This window comes from Carex rostrata, chromosome 9, assembly GCF_964058835.1.
Source record: "Carex rostrata chromosome 9, lpCarRost1.2, whole genome shotgun sequence".
Classification (NCBI taxonomy): domain Eukaryota; kingdom Viridiplantae; phylum Streptophyta; class Magnoliopsida; order Poales; family Cyperaceae; genus Carex; species Carex rostrata.
This window is the reverse complement of record NC_135926.1, coordinates 5,617,003-5,638,020: the sequence shown is the minus strand read 5'-3', so window position 1 is coordinate 5,638,020 and position 21,018 is coordinate 5,617,003. Positions and strand designations below refer to the sequence as shown.

Below are 21,018 nucleotides of genomic sequence, written 5' to 3'. Positions count from 1 at the left end.
TACATTAAAAATAAATATATTTATAGGTTTCCTACATATGAAACAGTACCCAGGTGAGCAAGCACTGCACTAACCCCATCGGGCGAAACAAACAGCAAATATGGTTACAAATGGTACTAAATTTCTCCATGGCTCGGTATAAATCATAATCACCAAATAAATCTCCAAATACAAGAAACACTAACTTGACCAAGTCTGAAGCTCCTAATTTAGACCTGATCAAACTCATGAATTGGTACCATATCAGCTCGACCACTCACTGAGCCGGACAGTACTCGCTCTGTGCTAGATGCAACCATATCGGTTTGGCCTCTGAATGATCCAGATCGTGCTGAAGGCTCCGTGCTAGATATGACCATATGGGTTTGAACCCTGACTGATCCAGATCGCACTGGCTCTGCGCGGACCATATTGGTTTGACCTCCGACTGAGGTAGACCGCATTACCACCATGCCAGAAGCAACTGCATTGGTTTGGCCTCTCAATGAACCAGATTGTACTGGCATCATGCTAGATGCAACATTATCTACTCTAGCTCTCACTGAACCAGATCGTACGGGTGCCACCTCTCGAATGCTTCTGTTTCTTCCAAGAGTCAAGTTTCTACGAAGAGAACCACCGAGCCTAATACTTCTACTGCCTCCCCCGAGCTGTTGTCCTCGCCTACTAGAGAATGTCCTGATGAAGGCCCAAACTCTCCCACTTTTACTCATAGGTGTTCCCTGGTAACCTGAACCAGCAATACTAGCTGAGAGCTTGTATCCCCTATGTATCTCGATATCTCTCAGAACATGATCTGGTAGCCTCAGCGTGAACCTGTCTGTCCCCTTCATGGATATGGACATCTTATGTCTTTCATCTTCGGTGATTACACTGCCATTTCCAGTCTCTAATTGTGACTCAGTAAAAATAATATTAGGATTGGTTAGGCTTGCACGACAGACAGGACATATGTCATGGTTGCTCAACCAGCTATCTATACATTCTGGGTGGAAAACATGGCAGCATCCTGGGAGTATGCGAAGGGTATCCGAGTCATTGTACTCTGACAAACAAACAGCACATTCGAGCGTGCCCAGATTGAGTCCCTTGATCTCAGAAAACTTAATTATAGGGAATGTATCCAGCACCGACTTGTCAAGACCTAACTGCCTCACCACCGGTATTACCCACTGGGGTCCATTTTCATCGATGGTTGTACGTGCAATTGGATTGGCAGTTGTAGCGGAATTAGGCCCACCACAGCTGAAGAAGACAATCAAGAAGGCCGTTACAATGAAAAGAACTATGAGCGCGAGGAAGATAAGTGCGAATGTGAGATTGAAAGAAGTAGATGTGGTGGTGGTGTTGTTCGGATCGTAGCTTGTCTCTTGTGCTAGCACCGATGGAGCTGCGAGGAGAAAGAAGGAGAATACGGAGATAACAAAGGTTAAGGCATTGTTGGGTTTGTTTAGGTGATATTGATTCATTATTGATTGATAGCAAATGGTCATATGAAGATCAAGGGCCTGAAAAGAATGTATGAATATTGATTTAGTTAAACAAGCAAGAGAGAGCTGGAGTTGCTTATATTCTGCAACAGAATAGAGGCGGTACAGCATTAGTACTTGTTTTTGTCTTGTTTATATGGTTACTTTTTATTATTATATTGTCAGTAGTTTAACTTGAGCCATCTAAATGAAATGCGCATTTAAATATAAATAAGAAATATTTAGCTCAAACTGAGTAACTTGTTTACATAATTACTGAAATTATACTGGTTTGAAAAATGGTCTCTAATTGATTAGAGCAACCTCTTGTTTGTTTCCGTTGATCGAATATTATAGACATGCAGTCGCCCCAGGACTACTTAAAATATACAAATATTATCTGGAAAAGCATAATGCCTCTATCTTTATTGAGAAGCTAGTTGTACCAAACCCTTGGGCAATTATTGATTGCGAAAAGGCTCATTACATGTTCATGAAAAAATTCAAAAAAAAAATGTAAAAAGCTACTATATCTTGAGTACATTTTAAGTAGTAATAAGTGTCTTTAATTTACAAACGAATTATTGATATCGCATTGTCCTTGAGTAATCGGAATAGATCCTTTTCAGTATTACAAAAACAAAGGTAATTAATTAACTAAAAGAACAAAAGTATATAGATCTTTCCAAGTAATTAACTAAAGATGAGAAGTTTTTGTCATTTCTTGATTATGCAAGGTTTCACGCAAAGTTTTATAGATATATTATATCTTGTTCTAGATAATAGGAGACCAAGTGCGTTACGATTGGACTACGGAACGTTCTGTCAGCGGTTACTAGTATAATATGTTGCGTGCTTAATTTAAATTTAAATGAAAAGAGTATTATGATGAACTGATCAGATCTAGAATCATAGAGTAATTAAACTAGTTGAATTACGTGTGCAGTAGAATGAACCAAAGAAATTTTTATATAATGTGCAATATTATATTGGAATAAGCTAACATGCTATGCATAGCATAGAGCCCTCCATACAACGCCTTGGATTTCGACTTTTCAAAATCTTAACAGTCGATCCAAACTGTTCATCTTATTCTCCATATTAATATGTATTAGGAAACCAAATTTTACATTTTTTGGAATTTGTTTACTATTTCTTTAGATTTATTGAAAATCGCTGTTTTTTTATGATCCAGATTTGCTGAAAACAGCGATTTTCAATAAATCTAAAGAAATAGTAAAAAAATTTCAAAAACTGTAAAATTTGGTCCCGAAACACATATTAATATGGAGAACAAGATGAACAGTTCGGATCGACCATTAAGATTTTGAAAAGTCAAAATCCAAGACGTTACATGGAGGGACTCTATGCTATGCATAACATACTAGCATATTCCATATTATATTATTTTCTTAAGCATTTGAGAAATTGTGTTGCCCCTTCAAGCTCCTAAATTAAAATTAATACAGTTTTAGGAATGATATTTTAGAAATAATATTCGACTTTTTCGAGATTTGTTTATATAACTAGGGTCCAGCTTAGAATTGATAATATTTGTACGTAAGTTCGTTTTCTTATAACGTGTTTTGTATAATTAAGGAGGAATATGCTAGCATGCTATGCATAGCATAGAGTCCCTCCATGCAATGGTTCGGATTTCTAATTTTCAAAATCCTAACGGTCGATCCGAACCGTTCATCTTGTTCTCCATATTAATATGTGTTTGGAGACCAAATTTTATATTTTTTGGAATTTTTTTAATATTTCTTTAGATTTATTGAAAATCGCTGTTTTTTTATGGTCCAGATTTGCTGAAAACAGCGATTTTTAATAAATCTAAAGAAATAGTAAAAAAAATTCAAAAAATGTAAAATTTGGTCTCCAAACACATATTAATATGGAGAACAAAATGAACGGTTCGGATCAACAGTTAGAATTTTGAAAAGTTGAAATCCGAGCCGTTGCATGGAGGGGCTCTATACTATGCATAGCATGCTAGCATATTCCTAATTAAGGATTCAAAAGTTCTTCCAATTCGCATTACATTATATAGTAGTTACTGCAATTTTTCTTTGTTAAAACCACAACGATAATTTTATTTATTTTATAATATTTAAAAACTATTTTTATTACGCCATATAATCAAATTAAATAAACAAAATTAGTACGAGGGAAAAAAAGCAAAAAATATTGCATTACTTTTATGTTATTTAATGCATAAAAAAATCGCAAGTATAATTCTTTGAGGAAGAAGTTAATAAAACAAACATTTTTTTTTTTTTTACATTTTGGAATGTACTAATCTTGCAAACAGATTTTAAAATATACGGATCCATCTAAAAGGAAAAATATTGCCATTAGGAAAATATATATATAAAAAAAAATTAACATATTGGCAGTGGCGAGGACAGTGTATTGCAGGGGTAGGTGCTTTTTTTTTTGGACCGGGTTCAGAACTCAAAGCCCAGAAGCCAGATAAAAATATTACTCTCACCCTCCACTGTCAGACTAGGACTACTAATGATTAAGGTTCGACTCAAATTCGGTTTGATTCAATAAGAGAAACAAAATAATTCGACTCTTAACTCGGCTCGATTTTGAAAGGAAAAACTTAACTCAACTCGGCTCATGTAAACACTTGTCTCGACTCGACTCAACTCACGAGCCGGCTCACGAGCTAAGTTGAATATCTCGTCTTCAAGTTCGTGAATTTAGTTTGTGGACATTTTTCAGAATTTCCTCTCTTCTGTCGTTTTGGCTTTATTGACTTGTTGACCGTCAAGGACCGTTGGGTCATCTAATTTGACCGTTCAATACTGGAATCTAAAATCCGAAATCTTTGGAGCAAACAAAAATCAGAAATCTTTATTCGATTATTTGATAAAAATTAAGAGCAAAAAGTACGATTCCTGCATTAATATCCGGTCCAAATTATTCTTCTATTTTCAAACTAAATAAGTATCTGATTATATGTTTAATTAGTTGCAAAAGCTTTTATGACCTTGTGCCTTGTGGCCGTGTAATTTGTTTAAGAATAAATTTGAAGGATTTAAACATGCCTTCTTTTTTATGAATTTCACAAATGCGCCTTTTTGTAAAATTCAAAAATAACTCCTGCAAAACAAAATGAAAGTTGAAAATGATAGATACATCTACAACCGATCTATACACTATTTATTGGAGTAGAACTAAGGTATTCTTAAGTTCCCCAAGTCCTTGGTGAACTCAAGTCTAAAATTTGTTAAATCAGTTTCAAATGACAGTTTCGCCTATCATACGAGTATAAATTCAATTGGTATAAATTCCAATTGGTCAAAATTAAAATGTTAATAAGTTAATCTTAATGCATTCATTTTTTGAACGTTTTTTTTACCACTTGAGTTTATACTAAATTAATTCGAATGTTTAAAATTTTTACATGTAGATGCATCACTCGTAAGATAGGCGGATTTTAATAGTCCAGATTTGTCATTGAAAGCCAATTTAACGGATTTTAAATTTGAGTTCACCAAAAAACTTGATGAACTTAAGAACACCCTAGTTCTACTCCTATTTATTGATGGATAAGAAACAGAGTTTGCCAGCTATTCCGTATCTTATTTTATGTTTAAATAAATGATCGTAGTTATTTGAAAAAGTAATCAACTTGTGTTATTTTAATATTTCAGTTAAAGATTAAGCTAGTGACTATTTCGAATAGTTAAATTAGTCTCTAATATCACTAATTATTTAAGTTATTTGCTCATCTAGTTTATCAATATGAGTCGGCTCATGAGCCGTTTACATGAGCCGAGTCGAGTCGAGTTTTTTCTTTTGAAATTGAGCCAAGTTGTTTGAACTTTTTCTAATTTCGAATCCGATTCGTTATGAAATATTGAGCCGCTCAACTCATTGATTCGTGAACCGGCTTGACTCATTAGCAGCCCTACTGCCAGAGCAATGTACGCGAGAAAAGAAAAAAAAAGGATCGCCACGAAGAAAAGGATCATCGCCGCGCTACCAGCCCGCCTGTTACCGCTGATCGCCGCATGGAACCCTCTAACCCTAGGTCTTAGCCGCCTGCCTGCCTCTACTGCTGTCCGGTAAATTCCCTTCTCTCAATTCTCTAAATTCTGATTCCTTTGTCCTTTATTTTGTTAGAAACTGATGTGTTACTGTTGATAAATTGCTGCAGGACCTTATATGTAATCGGCTAATCGCGCTCTCCTTCATGGCTTCATCACCATTTCATTGATTAAGCAAAGAAATTTATCAATTTTATGTTTTCTTCAGAAGACTGGACACAAAGGTGTAGAACAGTAGAAGAATGAATTTTTCTTTCAAATTGGGCTTTCTTTTTCTTTCCATATAAATATATAATGCTTGAATTTATCTTGGTGTAACTTTGGTTTTATCTGTTTGTTTATTTCTACTTCAGGCTTGAATAGTCTATTGAAAGCTTATGAAGACAAATCAGAACTCAGAAGAAGAAGTGAAGAACGAATAACTTTTGCAGTTAAAACACCGGTATGATAATTTTTCCTGCAGCAGTGCTCTGCATAGTATGTTTTGCCATGGTTTTGATACAAATTTATACTCACTAAATTCTTAGGAAAATTGTACTGTAATTTTATGATGTCATACAAAGTATTTGACTTCAATTTTTTTGGCAGTTTTAATTTGTCTTATTGCAATTTTAGAAGCAGTTATAATTTACCAGTAAAACACAACCGCATAGTACATACCTGAACTTGTAATTTGTCCTATTGCAATTTTAGAAGAGAAGAATAATTTCAGACCAAGTAGTTCAAGCTCCAGTTTAGACCAAGATAAAAAGGCCATTGTATAAAAGGTCAATATTTAGTTGGAGCATAAAAAATTTCATTTTCAAATTATGTATGCTAATTAGTATTGTTTAAATGAGGACTAAACTCATTTTCTTGTTCTCATGTAGACCAATTAGTAAGGTACGTAACTCTAATTTTTTCCAATTGATTAATAGAGAATGGACCAATACTCCAATTGAAAAACCGAGTAAGAAATTCAATGGAAGATTAATTCTTGAATGATTGTTTAGTTACTTACTTTCAGAGTGATCAGTTGTTTCATGAGGTAGATGATGAACGAATTATGCAACGATGGCAAAATATGAAGAGCCGTAGAATAATGCTTTCTCCATTGACTTGATTTTGTAGCATTAATATATTTCTTTTTTTATATAAAATAATATTTATTATAAACTTTTGACTTAGTTGAAACCTTTGATGTTCATTTATATTATCTAGACTTCTTGTTTATTTTAATTGATGATGTAATTTTATATTATGTTAAAAAAAAATTGATATAAATTTTTTTTATTATAAACTTTTGACTTAGTTGAAACCTTTGATGTTCATTTATATTATCTGGACTTCTTGTTTATTTTAATTGATGATGTAATTTTATATTATGTTAAAAAAAAAAATTGCAACGTAATTATATAGTTATGCTTGCCTACGTACCTCTAACAGAATTTCTAGCTTTGCGAATATGATATTGACCTTCTTTTTAACCGACAAATTGATATCAAAATGGCAGATAGAATGAAGTTATCAAGGCATAAAACGTCAATTAAATAGGTTACAAAAATGGGTCAAATGGCTGAAAATTATAAGTTATATATAACTCCACTCTGCATGAGGCAGAGAAGAATAATAATATACAGAATATATATATTCGACAATCTTGTTTGTTGTGATATTCAAATCTATATATAAAAATTAATGAGCTTAGCTATCGATTTTTTTTTTTGTTTGAACTGTCTTGTTAATATTAACTGAACAACTTCTATAAAAAGAAAAAGAAAATTATATACAGGTCTACTTTTTTAAATCTGTAATTAAATATATAGAAACACCTTGAATTTTCTCTGATCGATCTCAATCATGACCGGTAAATTAGTAACTTTTCTGTGTATCTCTGCACTTATATTATACTAAGGTAGATATAGTTTTTACAAGTTGTATTTTTATTAGTATGCAATGTAGGTTATTTTACTTATTTAGGCATTCTGGACTTGAACCTTTGTTTATTTAGGTAGTTTAGTTATTTACTTATTTTACATGTATGTTTTTCTATGTAGTTGGATCTTTGTTTATTGCAATGAAATTGCACCTACGGGTTTCAATAAAAAAAAATAAAAAAAAAGCTAGATATAGTTTTGGTAAGACTCAAATTAACTAATCAAAATTTAGAATTAACTAGTTGGGCCCAAAATTTGCGGTCCATTTCTTATCTGAGAAAATGCTTTTTAAACAACTTCTTGGGCTTATGTTAAGTAGGCCCATATATCCATTTTACGGCTTAGCGGTGTCATTTCTTACCCCGTGCAGGAGCGAATTCAGATCCAGTTCGGTACCGAAAGGACTGTAAATTTTTAAATCCAGACTGTTTTTTAACCTGGTACGAATCTCAAAACGATTCTCCTATATTTACAATACATAGTTGCATACTGAATTCTAATCGTTGATTCGTCGGTTGATGTTTATTTGCAATTTGGTGCGGTAGCTCTGTTGCCTCGGATTAGGGGTGTCAATGGCGCCCTTTTACTTTTATTTGATTATGCAAACGCTAATACTGGAAATAAAGATCTGGAACAAAGTAATTCTATATAATCCACGCCGCAAAGGGTTTAAAGAAAGAAAAGTTCACGTAGAGAAAAGATATTTTTCTAGTCATTGCACTAGTAGCGTCTACGAGCCTCCCGCTTCGGTACCATCTCCTTTTTTTTATGTATTTGAAAATATGAATAAGGTAAGATTTTTTTTCGCTAGTTTATTAGGTATGAGTAATGATAATGAATTTTTTTTGTTATTTTATTCATTTTTGTATAAGATGATTTTTAAAAATAATATTATAGATATGTGTGTGTGAAAATGATATATGATACAATAAAGTTTTCTATTTTAATAAATTTTCATAATGCAAATTAGTTGTGTTAATTATTATTTTTTTCTTTCTTTTTCTTATTTCGAAAAAGAATTTATCAAAAACACAATCGAAATGTCAATAACATTTTTTTTATCCATTTACCTGATCCATACCATATTCGAAAAGACGAATAACAATAAAGATTTTTTTTCATATCATAACGAGTATAGATATGAAAATAACTTTCACCCGACCTGTATGGTACCCGTTGACACCCCTACCTCGGATGTTCCTTTTTTTATTATTTTTTACGGAGAAAAGGAAAGGAGGGGGGTTCACATTGCAGGGACTCGATCAGACGTGAACGGTGGACCATCAGTTTGAATTTTTCGAAATGGATAATTGAGTGGTCTCTCCGACTCTAGGATTCAAATCTGCTCATTTTCTTGAGAAAAAGAACACTCCCTTATTTTTCCATTCGAATTGTTCAAAATCAATGACACAGCTTCAATTACTTTTTTTCTTTTATATCAATATAATATATTAAAACGAATTAGATGCAATTGAAACCATATGATCGATTTTGAACGGTTCGGATAAAAAAATAGAGAATGCTCATTTTCTTAAGAAAATGAGCAGATTTGTATCCCCGACTCCGAGTGCCCGAGTCCAATTCAAATTTGATGGATGAGGATCTTGATGCCCTGTGTCGAATAAATTTGAAATTAGACAACGGCTCCAATGTGTTTGATCAGATAATCAACGGTCTTGATTTATCTGGAAGCAACGATTTTTTCTTTTTCTTTTTGCTTTAGCTGACAGAAAGGAATAGAGACATTAAACATAGACAATTTTTTATTTCTGGAAATTAAAATGGAGACAACTAGATAGAGAAAAATTACTCATTTAAAGTTTCAAATTTTGAACTACGTCGACTTAAATATCACAAATGCTGATCACTTTTGACTCAACTTGTGGAGTCCATATCCTCTAAGGTAACAAAATATTTTGTTTAGATCCGGAGTGGCCGATCAAAATCCCTAAACACGGCGACTTTTAATATTTATGTGTCTTCTGATTGGACGGTCCGGATCTAAATAGAAATATTTTTGTTACCTTAGGTGATATAAATTCCAACTTGCATTGGTTGTAGGGGCGCAAACGGATCGGATACGGATCCGTTTTTATTTTCCGGATACAGATACGGATTGGATATTAGACGGATACGGATACGGATTGGATATTAACCGGATGCGAATACGGATATCCGCTTTTTATAATAGTGAATGACATATTTTTTTTCAAAATATATATTAAATTATATAATATATATCTACTATTTGGATACAGATAATTAAAATTCAAAATCATATCCGTATCCGTATCCGCACCGATATTCGGATATCAGATACCTGTATTAAATTTTCGGATACGGAGTCGGATACGGTCGGATAATATCCAACCCGTTTGCACCCCTAATTGGTTGTTTGTCTCATACTCTCCAAAAAATTTATTTCTACCATATTTACAAAAAAAAAAAAAATCAAAACGCTCTAGTTTAATCAGAATTTGAAATTCACTCAGACCGTCAAATCATTTAGCAACCTGAAAAACTAGGAGGCGCTAATTAGCTCTGCGGCCTAGCCTGAAAGACTCCAAATGAAATAGATGTGAGTGCAAATGAGATACATACCAACAAAAATAGATGCCTCTGACCAAAGTAGATACATTTGACTGCTTTGGTGGCAATTATCTTAAAAAAAAAAAGAGGCCGTTATTTTATTTGGAGGCTCCTAGACTAGAAAAGCTAAATGATTTGGTGGCATGAATAAAATTTGAATTCCCATCAAATAAAGGTGTTTTATTTATTTTTATTATAGTATAAATACAAATTTCTGTCATACTCTACAATGCATACATCAAAAAAGTAAATTGTCAAATATAAACCAAAAAAAAAAAATACACTAAATTACATAAGAACCTACCGATATGAATTCCTAAAAAATAAAAATTGAATTGAATTAAGATCAAAATATTTAACTTTAAATATTTACAAAAAAACATTTAATTTAATTGTAAATCTAGAATCTCTAAAGCACTGTTTGAGTTACTAGACTAAAGACTTGCTCTCAAGTTTTTGTAAATATGCTTTTTCTAATTTACTGAGTAAGAAATTCACTATGATATATATATACACTTTTCGAACTTATTAGGCTAAGGTGCTTTATAAAGCATGGGTCATTTGATGCTTTACACCCTTTTATGTTGTTGTCAAGGTTTAAAGAGCCGATCCAAACCGCTCAACATGATATTTATATTAAAATGTGTTTGGAGACCAAATTTTACATTTTTTTAGAGTTTTTTACTATTTTTTTTTAGGATTTTTAAAAATAATTATTTTTCATATAATTCTGGACCGTTAAAAAACAACATTTTTAAAAAATTCTAAACAAATAGTAAAAAACTCCAAAAAATATAAAATTTGGTCTCCAAGCACATTTCAATATGATATCATGTTGAGCAGTTCGAATCGATTTTTTGGACCTTGATAACAACACAGAAGGGCATAAAGCATCAAATGACCCGTGCTTATAAAGCATCTTAGCCCATCCCTATATATATATATATAGAGAGAGAGAGAGAGAGAGAGGAGGATTCAAATGTCTCCATTTTTTGTGCGTCCATCATGTCTCCATTTTTTAAAACTTTAATAACTCAAAATTTAAAACTTAAAAGTCAAAATAAAACTGTTAGATGCGATCTATGTTATTTTCCCTATGTGGTCATAAAAAATTATAACATTTCAATTTTGTTTTTATATGAATCAATAAGTTCAAAAATCAACGTCTAGAATCATTCCATATTATATTGTTTTTATCGTAAGTGTGTAACAAAATTTATTAGTTAGCAAGACTTTTTTTTTTTTTTTTTTTTGAGTGTAACCAGAAAAAAAAAAAGTCTTGAATTATATCATTTCTCATGCATATATACACAATTTAGCATCTGTACTATTTCTTAGAACCTTATCGATGCGTTAATTAGATCGGATTATGTGAACGCTTTCACATGTTCATTTCATTTTCATACATTAGGTATTACCTGAAACAATACGCACTCGTTTTTGGTCGGTAATGGCTGGCACCTTTTTCTTCAAATTATTGCCTAGTTTAAAGATTTTAATATGCTGTGTGTGTGTGGTTAATAACCTCACCGGGCGGTGCACGTTGGGCCCAGCTAGACGCTTCTAGAAATTTAAATGAAACATGCCGGTGAATGATTACAACTTTCTTTTTCCAGTTTTAGTAATCACTGTTCAAATTGACTTTGATTTCTGTCGTACCTCTCAATATTATTTTTGTTATTCCCCCAATTAAATTAAATTTCATTTCTGAAAACTAGTAAAGTTTCCTTGATTTTTTCATTCTTGTATAAATTATATGCGAAATTGAAATCTAACTACTTTTAAAATCTAAATTTAAAAAAAAATTCAAAATTTCTAATTCAGGACGTTTGTTTGTAATCTTTATTAGTTATTAATATATTTTAACTTAGCTATAATATTTAAAAATCATTTTTCATATGTTACTCTGTCTTTGAATTATTTTTTATTCGTTTCATTATTGTTGAAAAAGAACAGAGGGGTGAAGTCCTCTCTTAATTTTTCTCCGTGGATACAAGAACTTTTCTTAATACTTTTCCAAGATTTGACGCTTCCAATTGTGAGCACTTCACAATTTTAAATGCTGCATATTATGACAAACATTTTCAGTAATTTGCTTGACCGGTATCCTAAAAAATAGCAATTTTCATGATAATTGCATTGTTTTATATGATGGAGATATAATACGTTTAAATATTGATATATAAAAATTTGATTAAAATAATGTTATTTTAATTTTTCCATTATTATTCAAATTTCATTAACATTAGCTAGTAACTTACCTCAACGGAGCGCATATTAATTCAAATAGAGTTAAACGAGCCCGATTCAAACTTTAGTTACGGCTGCATTTATTTGCATATGATTAAAACATTTGAAAACCAAACAAGTAAATCGACCAATTCCGGAGAACGACCCGATCTTTTTCTTCAATAATCAGGCTATAATTAGATAAATAAATAAAAAACCGGCCAGTATGAAAACGCAAACGGAGGCCAAGAAAAAAATATCTAATAAATCGCACACAATCAAGTTCATACCCGGTCAAGCAACGCTATGTCCGAAACATTGCTTAGTCTTTGACCTTGATTCTCTCCAGATGAAGATGATCCTATGCTCTGGCTATTCATCGGCACTTCGGCAACTTCAGAAAGCGCAAAAACACGCTTAATTGACCTCGAACCAGAATCAGGCTCTCTCTGCCACGCAGTAGAGAATGACCGAATGAACCCCCGCAGCCTCCCGCTCCTCTCGTTGGTGCTGCCCCTTCGGTCATATGCATAGCCCGCAAAACTCACTGACCGTCTGTACTTCCTCGACTCCTCGATTTCCTTTATCATATAATGCGGCAACCTGAGCGTGAACCGATCCACAGTATGGATGACTACAGATGGTTCGCCAGATATGTCGATTTGAATTATCTCATGGCCTTCGGTTGCTATGGTACCAGTTCCAGTTCCAGTTTCTTCAGAGGTAGCATCTGCATCACCAATTGGCATGGACGGGTTGCTTAGGTCTGCACGGCAAACTGGACAGGTGGTGTGATTTTCTAGCCACTGATTGATGCATTCCGGGTGGAACACATGGAAGCATCCTGGCAACAGTCTAAGTGACTCATCATCCGCAAACTCAGATAGGCACACTGCACACTCAAGCGGGCCTTTGACAGTGCTGAGCTTCTTAACAGCTGCATATTCCATTATAGGAAAAGTCTCGAGCACCTTATTGTCAACACCCTTTTGTATACTCCTCTGGCCAGACTCACTGCTTGTTGTCGGGGCAGTACCTCCGGTGGGCCTGTTGGTTGTAATATCATTGATGTAGCGGCGTTGATAGAAGCAAAGAGAGAATAAGGCAATACCAAAGAACAAGACTACAAGACATCCGAAGATCACACCTGTGACTGTACTGAAACCACCGTTGTTGTGAGACGGTGGCGGGCCCACACTTTGTGCAAGCCCGAGACAGCTTCTCTGGAGGAGTAGAAGCAATAGTAGATGGTTGGAGTTCAAAATCAAACGGTGATCCATGGCCACCGAGAGGAGAATCCTGTGAGAAGAAGCAGTGATCAATGGCAGACTGGCCGTGACGATGGTTATAGGAGAATGCAAAGTGGACCCCGTTTGTTGAGGGGAAATTAAGGGAGGTGAATGGGATTTGTTTTTGTTTTCACCGGGGAAATTTTAGCCGGGAATCATCATTTCAAAGCAAGTTTTTCTTTCGATGCATATATTTATTTGACCCTTTGTTATGTACTTATGTCTATGGTGCGAGGGACAGGTTGAATTTGTCCCAAAATAACTGAAAAAAAAATGAATTAATAGGACGACCTTTTTTTTAGTTTTATGTATACGCTATATATTTGCAATCTCCTGACTTTTGCGGGTGTAAGCGCTGTGACTAGTTGACTTCTCATCCGTCTAGAATCGTTAAACTTAACAAGATTGATTTCTTATGTGTACTAGAATGTGACTTCCAAAGACAGAGTCACTTTGTAAATGTTATCGATTCTGAGCCGTCCGATATATTTGATCCAAGGAATGCAAGCATCATAATTTAATTAGAAAACTCAAATATAAAAATATGAGGTTATCCTGCTGCAAGTTTCCACAATTGCCTTATTTTTTGTTTTGTTTTGCTATTTCAATTCTTAAATTTAGATGAAAAATTCAAACGAATGATATTATTCTTCCTCGCATTGATGCGTTCACATGTACATTTTTAAGCTTGTTTTATATAAAATAAAAATATTAAGAAATTAAGAAATTTAACGCCCTAAAGTTAAGTTAGAAATAATTTTATTTGACTTTCGATTTTGTGCAAAACAAACTTAAAAAAAATTCTAAATTTCAAGAACCATGGATTACTCGTGGAGAACAATAAATTTAACGGATTAAATTGCTGAATTTTTAATTAAGAAAAATCAGTACCAAAAATGATTATGGCAACTCGTGGGAGTGGCACCTTCCTCGCACAAAAAATTGTATAACTGTTCAATTAAAAAGTGGTTATTTGGATAACAAACTCATGTAAACAACAATGACAACCAATATATATATAGACCATCAAAAGAAAAAGAAAAACAGTTTTAAGGTATATATATTTTAATGATGTTGATAAATTGTGTATCAAATTTGATACAATTGGAATGCTAACTATTCATTGATCAAGCAATATATATAATTACCAGTTAAAATTTATCGGATTTTAATTCGTAAGCAATTAAATTTCAGGTTATATCAAATTCAATACAAAATCTCTTTAACTATTCGACAATTTATATCAATAAATGTTGTCATTGATAATTAAGAAAAGTATCTCATCCCAAGTTAGATCACCTCAAGGCTAACAATTTTTCCACAGCCGGCAAGGACAGTTTAATATATACCAGAAACCTCAAGGCTCCATGATCCTCTTCTGCTACCCTTTTTGGGTTGTTACATTATATATGTGCCAACCCTGTTTTTCCGAATATACCAACAAATTAGCAAACAATATCGTATTGGGTGAGACAACATCTTTGTTATGGAGTAGACTATAGGGTGTTCCTAAGTTCATCAAATTTTTTTGTGAACTCAACACAAAATTTATTAGATTGGCTTCAAATAACGAATTTAAACTATTGAAATCCTTCTATTTTGCGTGTGATACGACTACATGTCAAAATTTTAAAGTTTCGATTTAATTTAGTATAAAGTCAAGTGGTCAAAATTAGATGATTTATAAATTAATTTTAATACGTTAATTTTTCGGATGTTTTTTGGCCACTTGACACTATACAAAATTAATTTAAAATCTTCAAATTTTTGCATGTAGATGCATCACTCGTAAGGTAGAAAATTTTCAATGGCTTAAATTAGTCGTTTGAAATCAATCTCATAGATTTTAAAATTGAATTCACAAAGAAGCTTGGTGAACTTAGGAACACCCTAGTTTTAATGTTTTTACTTTTTTTTACTAATGTTTTTTTTTTTTTACTTTTTGTACTGAATAAGTTATTGGTGAAATTATGAACTTATGATTAGCAATAAGAATCATAATAATAATAATAATAATAATAATAATAATAATATATATTGTGGATAACTGCATGTGATAGGAGGCCAAAATGTACACGGCAAAAAGAAAAGGGGAAAAGAAAATCAGTTTCAAAATCATAGCAACTGACGTAAGGGCAAACATAAAGGGAAATTAATTGATTAAAAAAAAGTTGGAGAGAAGAAATCGGTAAAATATATCTATTATTCGTTAAACCTTTCTTAGAGCGCCCTATTTTGAATTAAAAAAATAATCACTTGCTTTAGTTTAAAGCAAGTTGCACATTTTACATTTTATTAAAAAAATATAGAGGAGGGTTCAAATGCCTCCATTTTTTGTGCCTCCATCATGCCTCCATTTTAAAAAACTTAAATAACTCAAATTTAAAACTTAAATGTCAAAATAAAACCGTTAGATGTAATCTATGTTATTTTCTCTATGTGGCCATAAAAAATTATCACATTTTGATTTTGCTTTTATATGAATCAATAAGTTGAAAAATCAACGTCTAGAAATTATCCATATTTGTATACATTTTTACAAGCTCAAGATGACAATCAAAACAAAGTTGAAATGCCATAATTTTTTACATGTGCATAGATAAAATGATATAGTTCATATCCAACGGTTTTATTTTGAATTTTAAGATTTAAATTTTGAGTTATTAAAGTTTTTAAAAATGGAGGCATGATGGAGGCACAAAAAATGGTGGCATTTGAACCCTCCTCAAAAATATAATATATAATATATTTAAAATAAATATTTAATCTTTTAATTGTTCAATTTTGAGAGTAAATTATTCGTTTTCATATTTATGACGTACAGAAACATATAACCAAATACCACTGTGTATAGCAGAGAAATGAAACATTTGTTATTGGAAACCAAACAGTTAGAAGACATAATATTTTTCTTACACTAACTACATAATTTATTTTTTAAATAAAGAATGAAATGAATATTTTATAAGTTTAAATTGGGTAAAAAAGTGTAAATTGTATAAATATGTCCATATTTTAAATTTAGAAAGTTAATTCTCCCCTCTTATATTAAGCATGTAGATATCTTGATCCGTCAACAACTGTAATTTAATTATTTGAATTTTAAATTGTTAAGATAAAAAAAAATCTACAATTATGATTTTATGTGGTAATGTATTGATATTTATTGTGTTGAAGTTTGTATTTAGGTCTTTGAACACCCGCTACACTGATTTTCTCCTTACAATTTCTTTATATGAATGTTGCAATAAAAACAGTTAATTGATCATATTTATATCTTCCTTTTACATTATTATTACAATAAAGTAACAAAATAATTAACATGTTTGTTCACTAAATATTGATTATCTTCATATTTAACGGAGAGAGGTAAAAACAAAATAGTCTATTTCATTGTTGAATAAAAATAAATTATAAAAAGACAAATACTGTTAAAAATAAAAAAAATATTTGGTGTCATTTACTTCTATTTTTTATATTTTTTTTAATTTTGAAATTGTAGCAAAGTATGAGTACAATAGTGTATTATATTATGAACTTTAGAGGGGAGGTACGCAATTTTAAGGTTTTCTAGGGATATACATGAATTCCCTTTTTTATTAAGTATGTTTTGACTTCTGGCTTTCTTAGAAGAATAGCTTCGCACCAAACAAACATTGAATGGAAACCCTGTCTGCACTTTTCTTTAGCATGATACAGAAGATCCAATATACCTGAGTTTTGACTTTTGACCAAGCGCAGAACAAGTGAACAACACATGCATTAAATCATCGAATATCTCCTCGAGAACGGAATTTACGCAGATCTGACCGGTCAAATTTTAGTTAGTAGTGAGATTCTTATTTTCAATCTATATTAATTATTATAATTTAAAATACTATGAATTCTGACGAACAGATTCGGTAGATTTGGACGGATTTTATTAATAAAAAACATTAACATATATAACATAAGTAATTACTATCAATATTAAAATATAAATAACGAATATATCCAACAAATAATAACATAAATAGAGTTTTTAATAAAAAAATACAATTTTTTTTTTACATTAGTATTCTAGTTCAAGTTTGATTGTGGAGTACGAGCTAGAGAAAATCTCTTACATCACATTTGAGCTGTCAAACAATAAGTAAAATAGAAAGAGTAAGAGATGAATTGATTTGGAATAAGTTATTTCATTTCTTCAGACAAATTAAATTATTTTGACAAAGAAATTTAGAAATCTAGCTTCTATATTTTATTAATCAAGACACAAGTAAGTGTCAGTTTTACATAGTGTTGTACCCTAGAAAGTTGCCAATTTAAATAAATGGAAATTGGCACCAATTTAGATGCTTGAACAATGCTAAATGTGCATAAAATCTTCCCAATATGAAGGGAAATGACATATTAAAGTTCATGGTAATATTCTACATTGAAAACCATGAATTTTGATATTTTATACAGATTCTAACTCCAAATGGTTAAAGAGTTATGAATTTTCAAAGGAAATGCTGACATGGCAGCTCCTGATTGGTGCCACATGGCACAGGGTACCCCTAGCATTAAACCTGGCTTCTGTGGGTGCAATATGGGGTATACCAAGCCTAAACCTGACCCCTGGGACCCATTGTCAGCCTCACATGGCTATTTTCGTTGAAAATCGGATATGGGTGAACTTAGTGCATGAAGAATGAACTCCATACACCAAGCTGACAGCAGAATGGTGCACCATGCGCCCAGACCAGCCAAAACGAGCAAGGGAGCGCTAAGTTTAAACTCAGCGCCTTTAAACCCTTCATTTTGAGTGCGCTAAGAGCACCATACACCATAACACTGCCCCCTTGTGCGGCCTACAATGCGCCAAGCTTATACAGAGGGAAAAGGAGATGAAAGAGAGGGAAGGCACAGGTCAGTGAGGCCGACATGCGGGCCCCTTTCTCTGACATCTTCTCCTTCCCTCCTCTCGCGGCCTAAGCCGATTTTTTGAGTTCTAAATTCGCCTAAATTAAGAAGGGATTGAAGCAAAGCTTATATAAGATTGAAAGAGCTACCTTCCCTCTTCTCTCTGCCCAAACCTCAAGGATTGTCTCTCTCTCACAAGCTTCAATTTGAACCGAGAAGAGAAGAAGGGTGAAGTTGTGAACTTGAGCCAGAGATGCAATCAAGCTTTGAAACTCAACAGGGATGCCAACTAAGCATAGACGACACTACCTGTGTGCTCAATTTGAGGTTAAATGGACTTAGAAAGGTGAATTGAACAAAGAATGCCAGCTCAGCTTCTGCCATGGTTGAGAGCATCAAATTGGTTATGCAGATGATAAATTGGACCCTAGTACATGATAAGGGAGGCAACACGATGCTCTCTGTCACTCCTACAATTATAAAGCTCAATAATCGAGAAATGACCATGTTAAGCATTGAAATGGCTCGGGTCCAGCACAACATAGCTGATGTAGCTGTTAACACCTTTCCTGGTCCCCTGGACACATGGCAAATAGGCCTAAGGTCATGACAAAATAGGAGAATATACTCCTGGAGCCTGAGAGCACGCATTCCCTCATACCTCATCCATATGGCAGTAAATCAAGGGCTATTGATGCCCAGAGCTGTTGTTAATGCAATCTAAGGGCTCAAATGCATCCAACACACTCAAATGACATGTCAAAGTATAATTGGGTGATCCCCTGCCTTGATGGCATTCAAATAAACATAAATCAACTAGAGGCATTTGATCAAGCACCTCTGGCCAAGATGAGACCACCTCAGCCCTACCAAATCCTGAGCTGAGCTCTTTGCCTATAAAAGGGCACCTCAAATGAAGTTCAAAAGACCCCACAGCTAGAGAGAAAACACACACATTGAGCTCTGAGCATACAACTACACATTACACACACATTTACACACATACAAGTGGTGCACACACACACCATAAGCTTCCTCTGTGATTACAAGTCTAATTCCTAGGTAATTAGAGCTTGGATGCAATGTAAAGTCCCTAGGGACCTTGTTTGTACATTATTTTCATTAATAAAGCTTTTATTCTAGCCATTTGATCTTCTTTTCTTATAGCACTTGCTTCTTTTCTGTTCTGATGCAATAATCTTCTTTAAAAACACTTAAATAATGTATTTAAACATTAAAAACATAAAATGTACTGTTTTGATACAAACTTTTCATAAAAAGTTATATTTTTGTACATTTTTCTCTATTTTCTTTCATTTTCTTCTTCTCTGCCTCCCTTGATTCTTTTTGTAAATTAATTAGAGGTAAAGATGAGTGTAGTGAGCCACAGGCATCCTTGCTCATCTGACCCTTTGATTTCTTTACAAAAATAATCAAAATAAGGGAATAAAGTGACTTTAAATAAAAGATAAATGCACAAGGGTTGTTTAAAGTGAGCCACAGGCATCCTTTGCAACTCTCAACCTAATGATCACTTGAGAAGGCCTAATTGCAAATAAAACTAGAGAAATAGTAAGGTTATGCTACCAAAATGGCTAATTTCACTATTTTAAAGGGTTTATTTGCAAATAGTGAGAAACTAAGGTTCAAAGTGTAAAAAGACAGCCATTGTATTGCTATATGTCACTTACATCTATGAATCCATGAAGTTTTGATGATAATGCCTCTTGAAATCAAGTGAGAGGGTATAAAAACATGATTTTAAAACAATCAGGGACTTCCCTGCAAAATTACAAGTTCTGACATGTTCAAAATACATTAAAGTGATGATTTCATGATCTTTGAAGCCTTTGATCCTTTCTTCTTTAATACTGGTACCAAACAGTGGCTATAATGCCCTTGAAACTTGTTATTGAACTCAACCAGACCTATGCCAGGCCATGTGACTCCCTCTGGTAACCTATGGTACAAAGCCAAGTCAGAACTCAGCATTGCAATGCATTAGAAATAGCATTGGTACAAAGGAATGCATTGAAATAGGCCTTTTTGACCTCTGCTGATAAATCTGATAATTCAGGCAAATGAAAGGACTAAAGTGAAAAATGGACTTCACAGTCAGATGGAACACATCAAGACACACAAAATTGATATAAACTTCATCTCATTTGGACATTCCTATGAAAAGTTATGAGGATTCAAAGTTCATCTTTTTAAAATGGAAATTCTGTATTTAAAATGGTAAAATTACCATGAATACCCCTGAGCTTGATCAAACCATTTGACTGAGTAAATGAGCTCAGAAAAATCCCAAATTTGGAACAAAAATCCCTGACATGTATATCTTTGAATTCATGAACTGAAAACCACATATCCTGCACAAGATTCAAGAGGAAATGATTTAAAAATATTGAAATATATATGTTCTTTATGCCAACTTGATCCAGATTCTGATCTAATGCAAACCAAAGCTCCCAAATCCTTCCAATACAATCTAAATGACATAAAAGGACTCTTTGAATGCCCAATTCGACTTGAAATCCATTGTACCTGCTATTGGTACCAATTCGGTACTGAA

The 21,018-nt window shown here is 33.0% G+C and overlaps 1 protein-coding gene and 1 long non-coding RNA gene across 2 annotated transcripts; one reads left to right on the top strand and one right to left on the bottom strand.

Moving 5' to 3' along the window:
• The first annotated feature begins 5,417 nt into the window (after positions 1–5,417).
• Positions 5,418–6,165, top strand: LOC144558934 (uncharacterized). Its single transcript, XR_013513058.1, has 3 exons — positions 5,418–5,551; positions 5,644–5,757; positions 5,887–6,165. It is a non-coding gene; the product is annotated as an uncharacterized LOC144558934 (long non-coding RNA).
• Positions 6,166–12,439: 6,274 nt separating this feature from the next.
• LOC144559205 (E3 ubiquitin-protein ligase Os03g0188200-like) lies at positions 12,440–13,775 on the bottom strand. Its single transcript, XM_078308198.1, has one exon. The coding sequence runs from the start codon at positions 13,545–13,547 to the stop codon at positions 12,552–12,554; it is 996 nt and encodes a 331-aa protein (XP_078164324.1). The 5' UTR covers positions 13,548–13,775; the 3' UTR covers positions 12,440–12,551.
• Between the last annotated feature and the right edge of the window lie 7,243 nt (positions 13,776–21,018).